This window comes from Schistocerca piceifrons, chromosome 2 (assembly GCF_021461385.2).
Source record: "Schistocerca piceifrons isolate TAMUIC-IGC-003096 chromosome 2, iqSchPice1.1, whole genome shotgun sequence".
NCBI classification, from domain to species: Eukaryota; Metazoa; Arthropoda; class Insecta; order Orthoptera; family Acrididae; genus Schistocerca; species Schistocerca piceifrons.
The window spans coordinates 537056265-537071300 of NC_060139.1; the positions used below are offsets into that span (position 1 = coordinate 537056265).

The following is a 15036-nucleotide window of genomic DNA, read 5'->3' on the forward strand; positions in this document are numbered from 1 at the left end:
CGGGTCGTCCTCGTTCATATCGTGTAGCGATATTGGAATGTACGCTTTCCACTTTGCAGCCTTCAGAATTCGTCGTACGCTTGATCGGCTTACCCCTCTTCTGCTTCACAGATTTTTGAAGTGACCTAGTAAAATGTTGCAATATAGCAGCGCTGAAAGCTGGACTTCGATGTTTTTGGTCGGCCAAACCCTTCCTTATGCACTTCCTGAACAGTACCATTGGCTTCAAATCTATTCCGAATATAACAAATTGTTGTACGTGTTGGTGACTGAGTTCCGTACACAGTATGTTATTGCCGTGTACCTCTGTCATGTTTTCCTACTTCCATTACCACTTCAATAGGCCTTGTGTTGCACAAACGACAATCTTTGCTACAATTCATTGCTAGAATGTCATCTGCTGGAGAAAGCCCGCCAAGATCTGTTGAGAAAACAATGGGCAGCGCTATCGCACAAAAATGTCACTTTGCTCGACAGATACCAACTATCAAAGAGTGTCTACATTTTTCTGGACTCCTCTGTATTTATTATTACCATGTAGATGATTTTAGCTCCATGATTATTACTCAGAAAGGACTAAATGGTCTAGAACTGAGTTCAAATAAATGAAATAAAAATACTGTAACTTCTCTGTGCTCACCTATACGTTCGTTGTCGTACACCAAAGACATTATTAGAGCAGTATGTGAGTATATTAACTATGACAATTAACAGTATTACTGTTTGACAGAAGCAGTATAGTGCTTGTTTCTAAACGTGTAAATGACAAAGTACCACGGCTGTAATTGCAAACAATGAAATTCGAGAAGAAAACATCGAGTGAACGTTTATATTCTGATACTCAAGAAATATCTTGCAAGCTAAAACATGGAGACTCAAGTAGAAATACATTCAACGTATCCGTTGAACGAGATCACCGTTCCAATGCAACAACAACTTCAATTATAGTGAAAGTGGATGATATGCTGAAGTCTTTCGCTTTTTATTCAGGAAAAATTAACAGCTCTGATTATGTGAAAATAAAGGCAGAACATGGCCTGCTAATCGACTTTGAAGATTTCATTGGTTACTTGATTAATCTTTTGAAAAAGTGCAACAAAAATAGCGAGGATGAAGAAATAGCATATACTCTGCAGTTGGACTACAAAGCTAGTGGGGAAACCTCGGAGTACTCTCTACAAGTGATGGAGACAAATCATCTAAGAAAGTTTTGTCATTTGTCAATTTCACTAGCCGCTTGTGACGATAAAGAAATCAAAGAAACCCTCTGCAAAAGTTTCAAGCAGTTACAAGGAGTGAACGAGAGTTTAGGCGAAGAAGTGCGGAAAAAGACAGACGAATTACAAACGCTGAAGAGGGAACTTCAAGAAAAAACTGTTACTTTGGAAACAGTCAATAAAGCACTCGAGAAAGACGTTAAAAAAATGAGATTAGAGTATGATGATACCATTTCTAGAGAGAAAGCAAGGATGGATAAAATTTTTAGTGACTGTAACGAGAAACATAAAGCTGAATTAGTGCAGATGGAGGAACAACATACACGAGTGAAGCACGATCTGGAATATCTCCTGAAAGAAGCTGAAACGAAGCTGTGTGAAAGTGACGAGAAATGTAGGGTACTGAAACTCGATAATGAGGAACTCAGTGGGGTCGTTGAGAAAATGCAGGAGATCGAAAGAAGTACAGGAAGAGAAATAACAAAGCTGCAATCGCAGCTCGAAGCGAAAGATTCACTGATGAGGGAGAGGCAAGCTACCAGAAGAGTTCTCGTCATGAAGTACAAGGCGCTGCTGCGAGACTTCAGTCTGACTGCAGAGAAAGTGAAGACTTTACAGGGGCAGCTGGACAGTGCGGTTAAGCGAGAGGCCAAGCTCCGGAATCAGGTTGATGAAGGTAATTTCACTTATTTAATCAACTACTAATATACATATAGGAATACAACCTTATTTTCTCGACCAACCTTCTGGTTAGTCGCGACAAACAATTACAATCTGGTAACTGAACCAGCATGAGTTCTTGGCTTTGCTAACTGAAGACTCGTCACAGCTTTGTCAATAATTATTTAAATTCAGCGCCATAATAGAAGTTGCAAACCTTAATATATTATTGGCAAGACAAATTTACAGTGGCATTGTGAAAAGGCAGCAACCAGTTACGTTCGTTAATATGAATTTATTCGTTTGAACCATTACCGATTTAGCACATTTCCTACTCTAGTTTACAGTATTTATGTAACATTCTACGCGGATGGTGCACGTTTGTGGTACGTAGTAGGCTGACGTAGAAGTGTGAAACAGTTTTACGTGGGATGTGTTATAACCAGTAGCCGGCCTAATTATGAAATAACGATCAAAAACTGCATTGAAACTTATTTGGTGGCTGCTTCTATTTCACAATGGTGGCACATTCCATATCAGCGATCATTTGTCATAAACACTGTATAGTAATGTAATGTTCTTATATTCAGTTCTAGGGTGCAAAACAAAAAATGAACACACATTTACAGGGAGTGAGATTTCTAAAGTTTGTCCTTGTAGCGACATTTGTAGTAAAATATAATTTAGATGAAAAATTGAGAAACGAATGCTGTACATGAAATTTCCACCAATAATAATGTTAAAAGGAATACACTGGTAAAATACTATGAATGTGAGTAGGCCTATGCACCTCATCTACGTAACCACTTTATACTACCGAAATATGAGCAGGAAATACTCGGAACCAATAATGATTCAAAAAACAAACTCATCTTAACAAATGTGACAGATTGCTTTTTCAATAAAACAGTATAGTCGAGTAATTCCATCCGTTGCCCATTGACAAATTTTTGGTATATACATTCCTACTCCAATTGGACATGAAACCTAATTCCAAATTACAGCTGTCTTAAAACAAAGGACATCATTACGAATAAATATGCACTGAAGTAATTGTTATCTTGGATTAACTGTGTTAAAGTCAGTTCCACGAAATAATGGAATGACAGTCTATGAAACTTTTTGTCTCTTTAAGAGTAAAAAAGACCAAGAATCATTATAAAGAACAAATCTTTTTGCTGTATTTTCTACATAAGCAAAGAAATATTCGTTCATATAACGAGACTTGTGCAAAAATAACTTTCTGGTAATGGAATTACATACTTCAGAGATGCACATTGTTCTCATTTAAAATACAACAAAGATTCAGCTCACCAATTTCCTACAAAAATTCACAAAAGTTCTGTTGTTGTGAAGAATAACTGAAAAACAACGTGGTATAGTAGATAAATGCATTAAACAAATACTAATGGAATTTAAAAATTCTCCCGTAACGTATGATACTTCACAGTAACGGAATGACAATTTCACTTGAAAACTAGTTTCGTTCTGCGCTGTTACTGCATGGGGACAGTAGTACTTAGTCCTCTCATCCACAGTAGTTGCAGCCAGTTTCTCTTTTGGCCTTTTTCCCCCAGCATTTACCTGACTTTGAGCTAAATGTAAACATCTTTTCTGTTTGCGTCATTCCTTAAGAAAAATGAAATTTCATAACCATCCTCAACATAAATCACCTGCCACACAAAAAAATGTTGGCCTTCTTATCTAGCAAGGCAGCATAATTGATCAAGTCCTGTGAATTTGCTTTCACTCAAGCTTGCTGTTTGAAACTGTGTGCTAACCTCTGGTGCGATAGTGAGTAATACTGACACGCAATAATAAGAGAAGAAATAGGCGTAATAACATGGATGGTTTTGGTCTGCTCCACTGGAATTATTCCCATCCACATTTGAACTAATTCCTTCTTACTCTCGGCAGAGATAAAAAAAAATGTTTATACGGCGAATATTTAACTTGTAGTTTTTGCGGAGTCCTCAGCTCTGGATAGTATGTTTGATATTCCAGATTACACGCTTCACAATTCCCTCACTCCCATCCACGATACCTTTGCCGTGCGATGTGGCAGAAAAGTGCCATGCTCTGTTTATTCCAAAGCGTTCTCTGGAAAAATGTGCAACATCACTACAGTAAACTTTAACATCACAATACATAAAAATGCCTTTGGCAGTATCATTTAGGCATAATTCATAGATCTCTTCGAAGATAGCCAACATTCTGTCGCAATAAATAAAGTCAGTAATTCCCCCACCCTGGCCCCTTTCTTCCCTCGGGCAATACTGAGTTTATTTATAATCTGGCATTTGCAGTGTTTTCCACAGAGAGTATTTTATTAGCTTGGGTTAGGGAAGAAGAGAGCCAGTTCTTCAAAATAAATAACTACATTCTACGTGTATAGTATTCTTCTATTTACTTATATCATTGTAAATTTTTAGTAATGAGGATTATTAGCTGATCTTTCAGCAGTTGGTCTTCAGGCAGGCTGTATAGAAGTTTGTTTTTTTTATCCCTGAAAATTATCTCCTTGATTTACCTCCTTTTCTTAAACATTCCCTCCAATTTTTACTAATTGCATAGCTAACACAAATGCCTAAAACTGCAGTATAGCCAACATATAACAGTATGCCTATTTGGTATGGAACATCAGTCGAGGAATATCAGTCATTCAGTCACGAAACTGTCATTCCAATTTAAAATTAATGTCATACCATGACTTCATTTATGTGACTCTATTACGGCGTTTATGCCATTTCATAAGTGCACCTGCGTCATTCTGTTGCCAATATAAAATATTCTTAGGTGAATATTTATTTTCCTGTCATGAGACTTTTATTTGTTCTATAAATCGTATGCGTGTGGATTTTCAGTCCTCCATAAAATTACCTTTTCTACAGAAAAAGAACTCCTAGGTTTTTTTTAGTAACGGAATGACAGGAGAGGTCAATAAAAAACAAATCATCCCGGTGACCTTACAATTTAAACAAATTCAATAAAAGCTGTTGAAATGAACTAGCTTAAGATATGTCAACAACTTTTCAGAGATATTTTGTTAATATGTGCCTTTACAATGCTTTGTTGCATTGCTGTAAGAAAGTAGTTTTCAAGGGTAACTAGAAGCTGATATTTTAGTTAAGTCATAAACCCATTTGTTCACTTCCAGCACTTCTTACCATAAAAACAGAATTTCAGATAGAAAAGTTTAGTGTTTCAGCTAGTAGAAGTGGTAATCAGATTTGTAATAAGACATTTTTTTTTTATTTTTATTATATTGTCCATGTTCTCAAGGAACAGTCCTTAACAGTCAGTTACAACGCTGTCATTAGTAATAAAGTCTTCTTCGTTACTGTTTTATAATGATTTTCATAATGGATTTTAAGTGTGACAATTTTCATCGCTGTGTACTGGAAGACATTCACTCACCACGACAATGTCAGCAGCTTTCACATGAATCTCAAAATTTCATCTACTTGCGGTAGTTCGCCCAGGTGGACAAAAGGACATTGTAGAACAGTCCTTCTCTACTTATCTTGTCAACCATACTGTGGTAAGCCATACATTGTATTATCATCACTTCATTACTCTGTCGCTGTAATGTCGCTGCCTGTTTGCGATGATACCAGCAGCTGTGCACTAATTTCAGCGTCTGTGGCATCAGGACGCATTCGAACTGTTCAACAGTACTTCGATATAAGTTCATTGCTTTAGTATGTCAGTAGCCTTCCTTCCAGAAGCTTGCTCCTAAAAATCACAGTTCATTTGGAATATTATTGCAAACACCACTTAACATGTTGACGTACCCACTTTTAAACCTCAACTTTAAACAAGTTACATCTCATCCGTTACACTAAAAAATTACACTTGTCTCTTTACTTTATTATATTCGTATTATACCGTCAAGAAATTCAAGACACAGACCAATTCCTCAAAAATTTGTATACGTAAGAGCTCACAGACCGCTTGTAGTCATGACTGCACAGTCTCGTGGTTGGTTGGTTCATTTGGGGGAGGGAACCAAACAGCGAGGTCGTTGGTCCCATCGGATTGGCGAAGAAAGTCGACCGTGCCCTTTCAAAGGAATCACCCCGACATTTGCCTGAAGCGATTTAGTGAAATCACGGAGCCAGCCTCGCAGCTCTCCGCATTGTTGTTGTTGTGGTCTCCAGTCCTGAGACTGGTTTGATGCAGCACTCCATGCTACTCTATCCTGTGCAAGTTTCTTGATCTCCCAGTACCTACTGCAGGCTACATCCTTCCGAATCTGCTTAGTGTATTCATCTCTTGGCCTCCCTCTAAGATTTTTACCCTCCACGCTACCCTTTAATGCTAAATTTGTGATCCCTCGATGTCTCAGAACATGTCCTACCAACCGATCCTTTCTTCTAGTCAAGTTGTGCCACAAGGTCCTCTTCTCCCCAATTCTATTCAATAACTCCTCATTAGTTATGTGATCTACCCATCTAATCTTCAGCATTCTTCTGTAGCACCACATTTCGAAAGCTTCTACTCTCTTCTTGTCTAAACTATTCATCGTCAACGCTTCACTTGCCTACATGGTTAAACTCCATATAAATACTTTCAGAAACGACTTCCTGACATTTAAAGCTATACTCGATGTTAACAAATTTTTCTTCTTCACAAACGCTTTCCTTGCCATTGCCAGTCTACATTTTATATCCTCTCTACTTCGACCATCATCAGTTATTTTGCTCCCCAAATAGCAAAACTCCTTTACTACTTTTAATTGTGTCTCATTTCCTAATCTAATTCCCTCAGCATCACCCGAGTTAACTCGACTACATTCCATTATCCTCGTTTTGCTTTTGTTGATGTTCATCTTATACCTTCCTTTCAAGACACTGTCCATTCCGTTCAACTGCTCTTCCAAGTCCTTTGCTGTCTCTTACAGAATTACAATGTCATCGGCGAACCTCAAAGTTCTTATTTCTTCTCCATGGATTTTAATACCTACTCCGAACTTTTCTTTTGTTTCCTTTATTGCTTGCTCAATATACAGATTGAATAACATCGGGGATAGGCTACAGCCCTGTCTCACTCGCTTCCCAACCACTGGTTCCCTTTCATGTACCTCGACTCTTATAACTGCCATCTGGTTTCTGTACGAATTGTAAATAGCCTTTCGCTCCCTGTATTTTACCCCTGCAACCTTCAGAATTTGCAAGAGAGTATTCCAATCAACATTGCCAAAAGCTTTCTGTAAGTCTACAAATGCTAGAAATGTAGGTTTGCCTTTCCTTAATCTTTCTTCTAAGGTAAGTCGTAGGATCAGTATTGCCTCACGTGTTCTAACATTTCTACGGAATCCAAACTGATCTCCCCGAGGTCGGCTTCTATCAGTTTTTCCATTCGTCTGTAAAGAATTCGCGTTAGTATTTTGCAGCTGTGACTTATTAAACTGATAGTTCGATAATTTTCACATCTGTCAACACCTGCTTTCTTTGGGATTGGAATTATTATATTCTTCTTGAAGTCTGAGGGTATTTCGCCTATCTCATACATCTTGCTCACCAGATGGTCGAGTTTTGTCAGGACTGGCTCTTCCAAGGCTGTCAGTAGTTCTAATGGAATGTTATCTACTCTGGGGGCCTTGTTTCGACTCAGGTCTTTCAGTGCTCTGTCAAACTCTTCATGCAGTATCATATCTCCCATTTCATCTTCATCTACATCCTCTTCCATTTCCATAATATTGTCCTCAAGAACATCGCCCCTGTATAGACCCTCTATATACTCCTTCCATCTTTCTGCTTTCCCTTCTTTGCTTAGAACTGGGTTTCCATCAAAGCTCACGATATTCATGCAAGTGGTTCTCCTTTCTCCAAAGGTCTCTTTAATTTTCCTGTAGGCAGTATCTATTTTACCCCTAGTGAGATAAGACTCTACATCCTTACATTTGTTCTCTAGCCATCCCTGCTTAGCCATTTTGAACTTCCTGTCGATATCATTTTTGAGATGTTTGTATTCCTTTTTGACTGCTTCATTTACTATGTTTTTATATTTTCTCCTTTCATCAATTAAATTCAATATTTCTTTGTTACCCAAGGGTTTCTACTAGTCCTCGTCTTTTTGCCTATTTGATCCTCTGCTGCCTTCACTATTTCATCCCTCAATTTTACCCATTCTTCTTCTACTGTATTTCTTTCCCCCATTCCTGTCAATTGTTCCCTTATGCTCTCCCTGAAACTCTGTACAACCTCTGGTTCTTTCAGTTTATCCAGGTCCCATCTCCTTAAATTCCCACCTTTTTGCAGTTTCTTCAGTTTTAATCTACAGTTCATAACCAATAGATCGTAGTCAGAGTCCACATCTGCCCCTGGAAATGTCTTACAATTTAAAACCTGGTTCCTAAATCTCTGTCTTATCATTATGTAATCTATCTGATACTTTTTAGTATCTCCATGGTTCTTCCATGTATACAACCTTCTTTCATGATTCTTGAACCAAGTGTTAGCTACATACGCATACGTCTCACATAATGCCCGACAACAATTAAATATAACAAAACCTCTACTTCTGGTCATTAAAAAAGAAATTCCACACACAATAATGTTTAAAAATACCTGGCAATTAGTTGTTTCAATGAATACGCGTTTTTCAAATCGTTCAAATGGCTCTGAGCACTATGGGACTTAACTTCTGAGGTCATCAGTCTCTTAGAACTACTTAAACCTAACTCACCTAAAGACATCACACACTTGCTTGCGCGAGGCAGGATTCGAACCTGCGACCGTAGCGGTCGCGCGGTTTCAGACTGTAGCGCCTAGAACCACCCCGCCACTTCGGCCGGCTAATGCACGTTTTTCTGTGTATTATTTTACGCCTAGAAAATTTCTCGTTCCCAAAGTCAAAACGAGTGCAGTACTTTCGTTTGAAAGCGAATTGCACTTGGTCTCCTACTGTGAAAACACTTCAAGGCTTTACACTAACACCAGGAATGTAACTGCACAAGTCTCCACCTGAAGCTGGTTGGTGATCTATCGAAAAGCATAGTGGGGAAACAAGCAAGTGAATGAGGCAGTAATCAATTTTATTTTTATACACATAGCTTGCTATTAGCAGTAGTGGTAGAAGTAGTAGTACAGGGTGTCCCAAATAAAACCGGTACTGGCTAATCATCCCTACATTTACGTTTCCATAGATATTTCGCAAGCCGCCGCACAGTACGTCGTGGAGGATACCCTGTACCACTTCTAGTCGCAAACAGAGTGAGGGAAAAACGACTATCTACTTGCGTCCGTATGAGCCCTAATTTCTCATACCTTATCTTTGTGGTCCTTACGCGCAATGTATGTTGGCGGCAGTAGAATAGTTCGGTAGTCGTCTTCAAATGTCGGTTCTCTAAATTTTCTGAATAGTGTTTCTCAAAAAGAAAGTCGCCTTCCCTCCAGGAATTCCCATTTGATTTCCCAAAGCATCTGCGTAACACTTACGTGTTGTTCGAACCGACAGGTAACAAATTATGCAGCCCACCTCTGAATTGGTTCAATGTCCTCCTTCAATTGGACATAGTACGGAACCCAAACTCTCGAGCAGTACTCAAGAATAGGTCGCACCAGCCATACTTTCCTAAAATTCTCCCAATAAACCGAAGTCGACCATTCGACTTCCTTGCCACAGTTCGCACATGCTCGTTCCATTTCCTATCGATTTGCAACGTTACGCCCAGATATTTAAACGACTTGACTGTGCCAAGGACACTACTAACACTGTATCCGAACGTTACAGGTTTGTGCTTCTTACCCATCGGCATTAACATACATTTTTCTACATTGAGAGCTAGCTACCATTCATCACACCAACTGGTCTAAGTCGTCTTGTGCCTTCCTGCAGTCACTCAACTTCGACACATTACCGTACACCACAGCATCATCAGCAAACAAGACGCAGATTGCTGCCCGCCCTGCATATAGAGAAGAACAAGGGTCCTATCACACTTGCCTGGTGCACTCCTGACGATGTCCTTGTCTCTGATAAACATTCGCCGTCGATGAGAACATACTGAGTTTTATTACTCAGGAAGTCTTCGAGCCACCCACATAAATGGTTCAAATGGCTCTGAGCACTATGGGACTTAACTTCTGAGGTCATCAGTCCCCTAGACTTAGAACCACTTAAACCTAAATAACCTAAGGACATCACATACATCCATGCCCGAGGCAGGATTCTAACCTGCGACTGTAGCGGTCGCGCGGTTCCAGACTGTAGCGCCTAGAACCACTCGGCCACCCCGGCCGGCCCACCCACATATATACGAACTTACTCCGTATGTTCGTACCTTCGTTAACAGACTGTAATGGGGCACCTTGTCAAACGCTTTCTGGAAATCTAGAAATATGGAATCTGCCTGTTGCCCTTCATCCATAGCTCGCAGTACATCATGTGAGAAAAGGGCAACAAGCTGAGTGTCGCACTAGCGATGCTTTGTAAAACCATACTGATTCGTGGACATCTTTCAGTCTCAAGATTGACTATTATATTCAGACTGAAAATATGTTCAAGGACTCTGCAGCAAGTCGAAGTTACGAATATTCGTCTTTAATTTTGCGGATCCGTTTTTTTACTTTTCTTGTATTGGAGTCACCTGCTCTTTTCTCCAGTCGCATGGGACTTTGAACTGGGCGAGAGATTCACGATGAATGCAAGCCCTGTAATGGGTCAATGCGTTTGTAAAATCGAATTGGGATTCCATCCAGAACTGATGATTTATTTGCTTTCAAGTCTTTCAGTTGTTTCTCTACGTCAGGGATACTTATTACTACGTCGTCCACACGGGAGCCTGTTCGATGGTCAGATGATGGTGTGTTTGTACAATTCTCCTGTGTGAACGATTTATGGACTAAGTATTCACGCCGTTTGTAGCCCTATGTGTGACTTCGCGCGGTGGCTCGGTTAGCACGCTGGATACGCGTTCGGGAGGACGACGGTTGACATCCCCGTTCGGACATCCAGATTTAGGTTTTCCCAGATTTCCCTAAATGCCGGGATGGTTCTTTTAAAAGAGCATGGCCGATTTCTTTTCCCATATTTTTCTAATTCGAGCTTTTGCTCCGTGTCTTGTGAAGTTGTTGTGATCTGGACATTAAACACTTATCTTCCTTTTTCTTACACTTAATGAATGCCACCAGATGACAATAGAATGCATTAAAGTGATAGATGCTGCCAACTGTGCGGTGGCAATAGATTACTGATAGGAACAATGCCAGTTAAAATACACGGGGATTCTTAACGGCCCGACGCACGCACCAATTTATCGGCCTACACACGTCCAGATGGACTGCACTCAGCGATTACAGCGCCGCCCTGTTCCTACCGCTGGTAGCTAAATGTTTACAGTAAAAACATAAGGTTATGTTCGACGAGACGCCGCTTGGTTTTACAGAAACTCAGAAATTGGGCTGTTTTGGGGTAATAAGGCCAAAAGAACCGAAAGAAAGCTGTGGACAAAGAAGTGGCTAATGCAAAGAAAGAAATTCACCGACTCTCTGTTACTTGAGAAGCTGAGAGACGATGGCTTTCGTAATTATCTAAGAAGGTACGAAACAAGCTTTTCGGAGCTGTTGAACATCATCAGACTACTCTTAACCAAAAAGAAGACAGTCATGAGACAGGCTGTAAGCTGCGAGGACTGGCCATTAGCTACATCACGGTTTCTAGCCACTGGCAGAAGCTACGATGACCTCAAATTCAGTGCAATTGTATGTCCACAATTATTATCTAAAATGACACTTGAAACTGCAGCTTGATTTATAGTTTCCTGTAAGATTAACAAATTTATTTCAAATTAGAAAAAGAAAGAGTATAAATGATTATGGCACATATCATGTAAAAAATATAGCAGACACATAAGAAATGAAGCATATAGGAACTGTTAGAACTGCAAACAGTCCAAGCCTTCTTCATAGCAGAAGGGTTTGGATATATGCTGGTTTTCTTTTAACACTTTTCACAATGAAAAAGATACATTTCACGAATAAAACTCCATTGACTGTCTGTAGTTCGGTTTTTTACTTTTATTTTCGATACACATCGGAAACGAAATCTAAGGTCTAAACAGTCTGTGTTTCGGTTTTTAAATATAATTTCCGTTAAGCATCGGAAATAAAACAAAGAAACCGAAATACAAAAGGTCGACCGACTTTTGTTCGTGAAATATATACCTTTATCTCTCTCTATGTGGCACATGAAACCATTGTGGAATCGTTAAAAATGAAACAATTGCTTCATTTCCTGCATCTCTATTTCCCACAAACATCTGTACTCATTAAATTTTTCCAGAAACTTTAATTGAATTCCCTTTTGTCCGCCTCGCACCCTGCCATGTACATTAGAACAGCATTTAATCCAGCGCCCAGTGACAAAAAACGAGCGGTTCGGACAACAGCTCTCCACGACGCAAGTTATCGGATGAATTGGTGGTTGGTTCGGCTGTCGGGTGGTCGTACCCAACCGACACTCTGACGGGAAAAGTCGGTCGGTAGTTTGGGCAAAACTGCTACTAACGTCCAATTTATCGGTCGGTCGGTTGTTGCTTCCGTAGGGCCTTTAGTGGCCTAAAATGGCGTTTGGAAATCATTGTCGATTGAGATAACGTTGTGAATTTGAGAGTCGGATGGTGTTAGTAACAGAGGTTGACGGCTGCTGCAGGTGAGCGCAGACTACAAGAGGAGTGCGAGCGCGCGTCGGCAGCCGAGCTGCGCTGCCAGAAGCTCGAGGCGCAGCTGGAGGAGAAGAGCTCCGACTACGGCCGGCTGCAGCTGGAGCTGGCCAGCAAGGAGAGCGCCCTCCGCTCCAGCGAGGCCGCCGCCTCCGTCCTCAGCCGCCAGCTGCGGCAGCTGCAGCTGCACCAGCGCTACCCGCACGTCGCCACCAGCCGGCCACCTCTCGGCCTGGCGTCGGCGAGGCCGCAATCCTTCGGAAGCTGCGGCGATCACCTTAGGGCTGACACCTTCCGACGCGAACCGCAGGCAGCAACTGTCAGCGACGCCATTTCATCTTACTTCTCCAAGAGGCTCTGAGGCTCTGTATGTGGGCTTCGAGTCTTGTAATTGAAAGTTCCCACAACTGTGCCAGGATCGAACTTACCATACTTTTCAAGAGACTATAGCACGTTAGTGGTTCTTTCAGACTTAGTACCGCTAATTGTGAACTAAGAAAATAATCCATATTCACTGCTACCATCTGCGTAATTATTTTTTAAGAGAAAAACCTACGATTTTATCAAACTGTACTATACCATCTGGACTTGGTTGCAGAATTTGTCTCATTTCCGCTCTCTCTGTTATGTTGTCTGAATGTAGATAATGTGTTGTTTAATATATTATTCTTTTCTTATTGCTTTCAAATAATTCAGTTAGATGAGTCTTCAGTTTCTATCGGCGTATCAGTTGCTCAAACAGCCCACGGGGTATTGCTGGTTCGTGGTGTCCTGACATGTCCTGTTCGCTGAAACATTGTGCCCCGCTGGCCACTATGAATTGGCAGTACAATTGTGGACTCTTCGATCAGTTTAGTTACACAAGGGAGTTCAAAATGGTTCAAATGGCTCTGAGCACTATGGAACTTAACTTCTGAGCTCATCAGTCCCCTAGAACTCAGAACTACTTAAACCTAACTAACCTAAGGACATCACACACATCCACGCCCGAGGCAGGATTTGAACCTGCGACCGTAGCTGTCGCGCGGTTCCAGACTGTAGCGCCTAGAACCGCTCGGCCACTCCGGCCGGCGACACAAGGGAGTGCTGCAAAGTAATGCCTCCCATTTCTTAAAAAAATGTTGTTCTCGATATCGGTTGACAAATTACGTCATGAACCTTGCTCAGTTGACTTTCCTGTTGAGCTGACGTAAGTTGCAACCTTCTGCCGCTACAGGACTCCGAATTGCAGCGTGTAACATTGCAGTGTGTAACAGAATGTTGGTGAGTGAGAAGGGTGCTGTTTTTCGCCAGCAGGGAACTTCATTCACATACGGAGCATCCTCTCCTACGGCATGACAATGTCAGACCACACATGAGTTCTGCAGCAATCTGACGCCTTGGGACCACCTTCATCGATCATCCTCCATACAGTCCCGACTTCATGAGTATAAATAGCTAGTTATTGTTCGCAAGAACGATACTTTCTGAATCTGTGCTGACTACGTGTCGATAAATCGTTTTCCTCGAGGTACTTCATAATGTTCGAGTACAGTATATGTTCCAAAACCCTACTGCAAATCGACGTTAGTGATATGGGCCTGTAATATTAATTTATGAAAATCCACTGTTTTCTGACATGAAAGTGGTACTGTCAGATCATCACTGATATCAGTTATGTAGGAATTCAACACAAATAACTGCAATGTTCAACCCTCAACTGCTGATAGTGTGACTGTATTTAAGTATGTAAGATGGGGTTTATAGACAATCATTTTAATCAATCAGTGTGTGAGAGTGGGATGGGAAGGTTATTGATAATACTGGTATGATACACCGTCCACAATACTCTGCACACCAGCTTGCAGGGTTTTTGTTTGGATATAAGATATTACCAGTGATGAAGCTATCTCCAAGAAGCTGGTAATGAAAGGGAGGGTACCAAATCTAACTAGTACACATTAATAGGACTTCAAATCCTATACACTGTCGCTGGAAACTTTAACTACAGTAATAATACATAGCAATAAACATTTGGAGTGCACATATTTTCGGCTCAGATTCATCTGCAGGAATTTTAAGGCAAGTAACGAGCAAGCTCCAACTCGACTCGATATAAGACACAATTGTACTGGTGTAACTCTAAGACTGCCAACTACCACCGTAAAGTGTGGAAATATGTGGTGGTGAGAGTGCTGAGAGTGGTGCTGATGATGACATATGTGCTGGCCGAACTGAAGCTTAGGGTGGCAGTTGTTTAAATGGTGGCATCAGAGAGGAATTGTTTATCTTAGGACAGGTGGTATGAGATTCCACACATAGAGCAACTGGCCTATCTGCTAGGATGCTTTCAAGTTTGCAAGTTGCTTCTGTTCTGACCCAAATTAGACTGCACATCTACTACAGGTCAGACATCATTTGTATCGCCATCTTGGATTCTTACATCATAGAGCCTGTGCCAGTATTCCATGTCGACTAGCCTGGAGTCTGACGTCATAGTGCCTGTGCCAGTAC

At 40.8% G+C, this 15036-nt stretch overlaps 1 protein-coding gene across 1 annotated transcript in view; it reads left to right on the forward strand.

Moving 5' to 3' along the window:
• The window catches only part of LOC124775556 (cilia- and flagella-associated protein 58-like), an 81380-nt gene extending 68476 nt beyond the window's left edge, over positions 1–12904 (forward strand). The window contains exons 3-4 of the mRNA XM_047250385.1: positions 991–1893; positions 12534–12904. Coding sequence (XP_047106341.1) covers positions 991–1893; positions 12534–12904 — 1274 coding nt within the window. The remainder of the gene's footprint in view (positions 1–990; positions 1894–12533) is intronic.
• The last annotated feature ends 2132 nt before the right edge of the window (positions 12905–15036 follow it).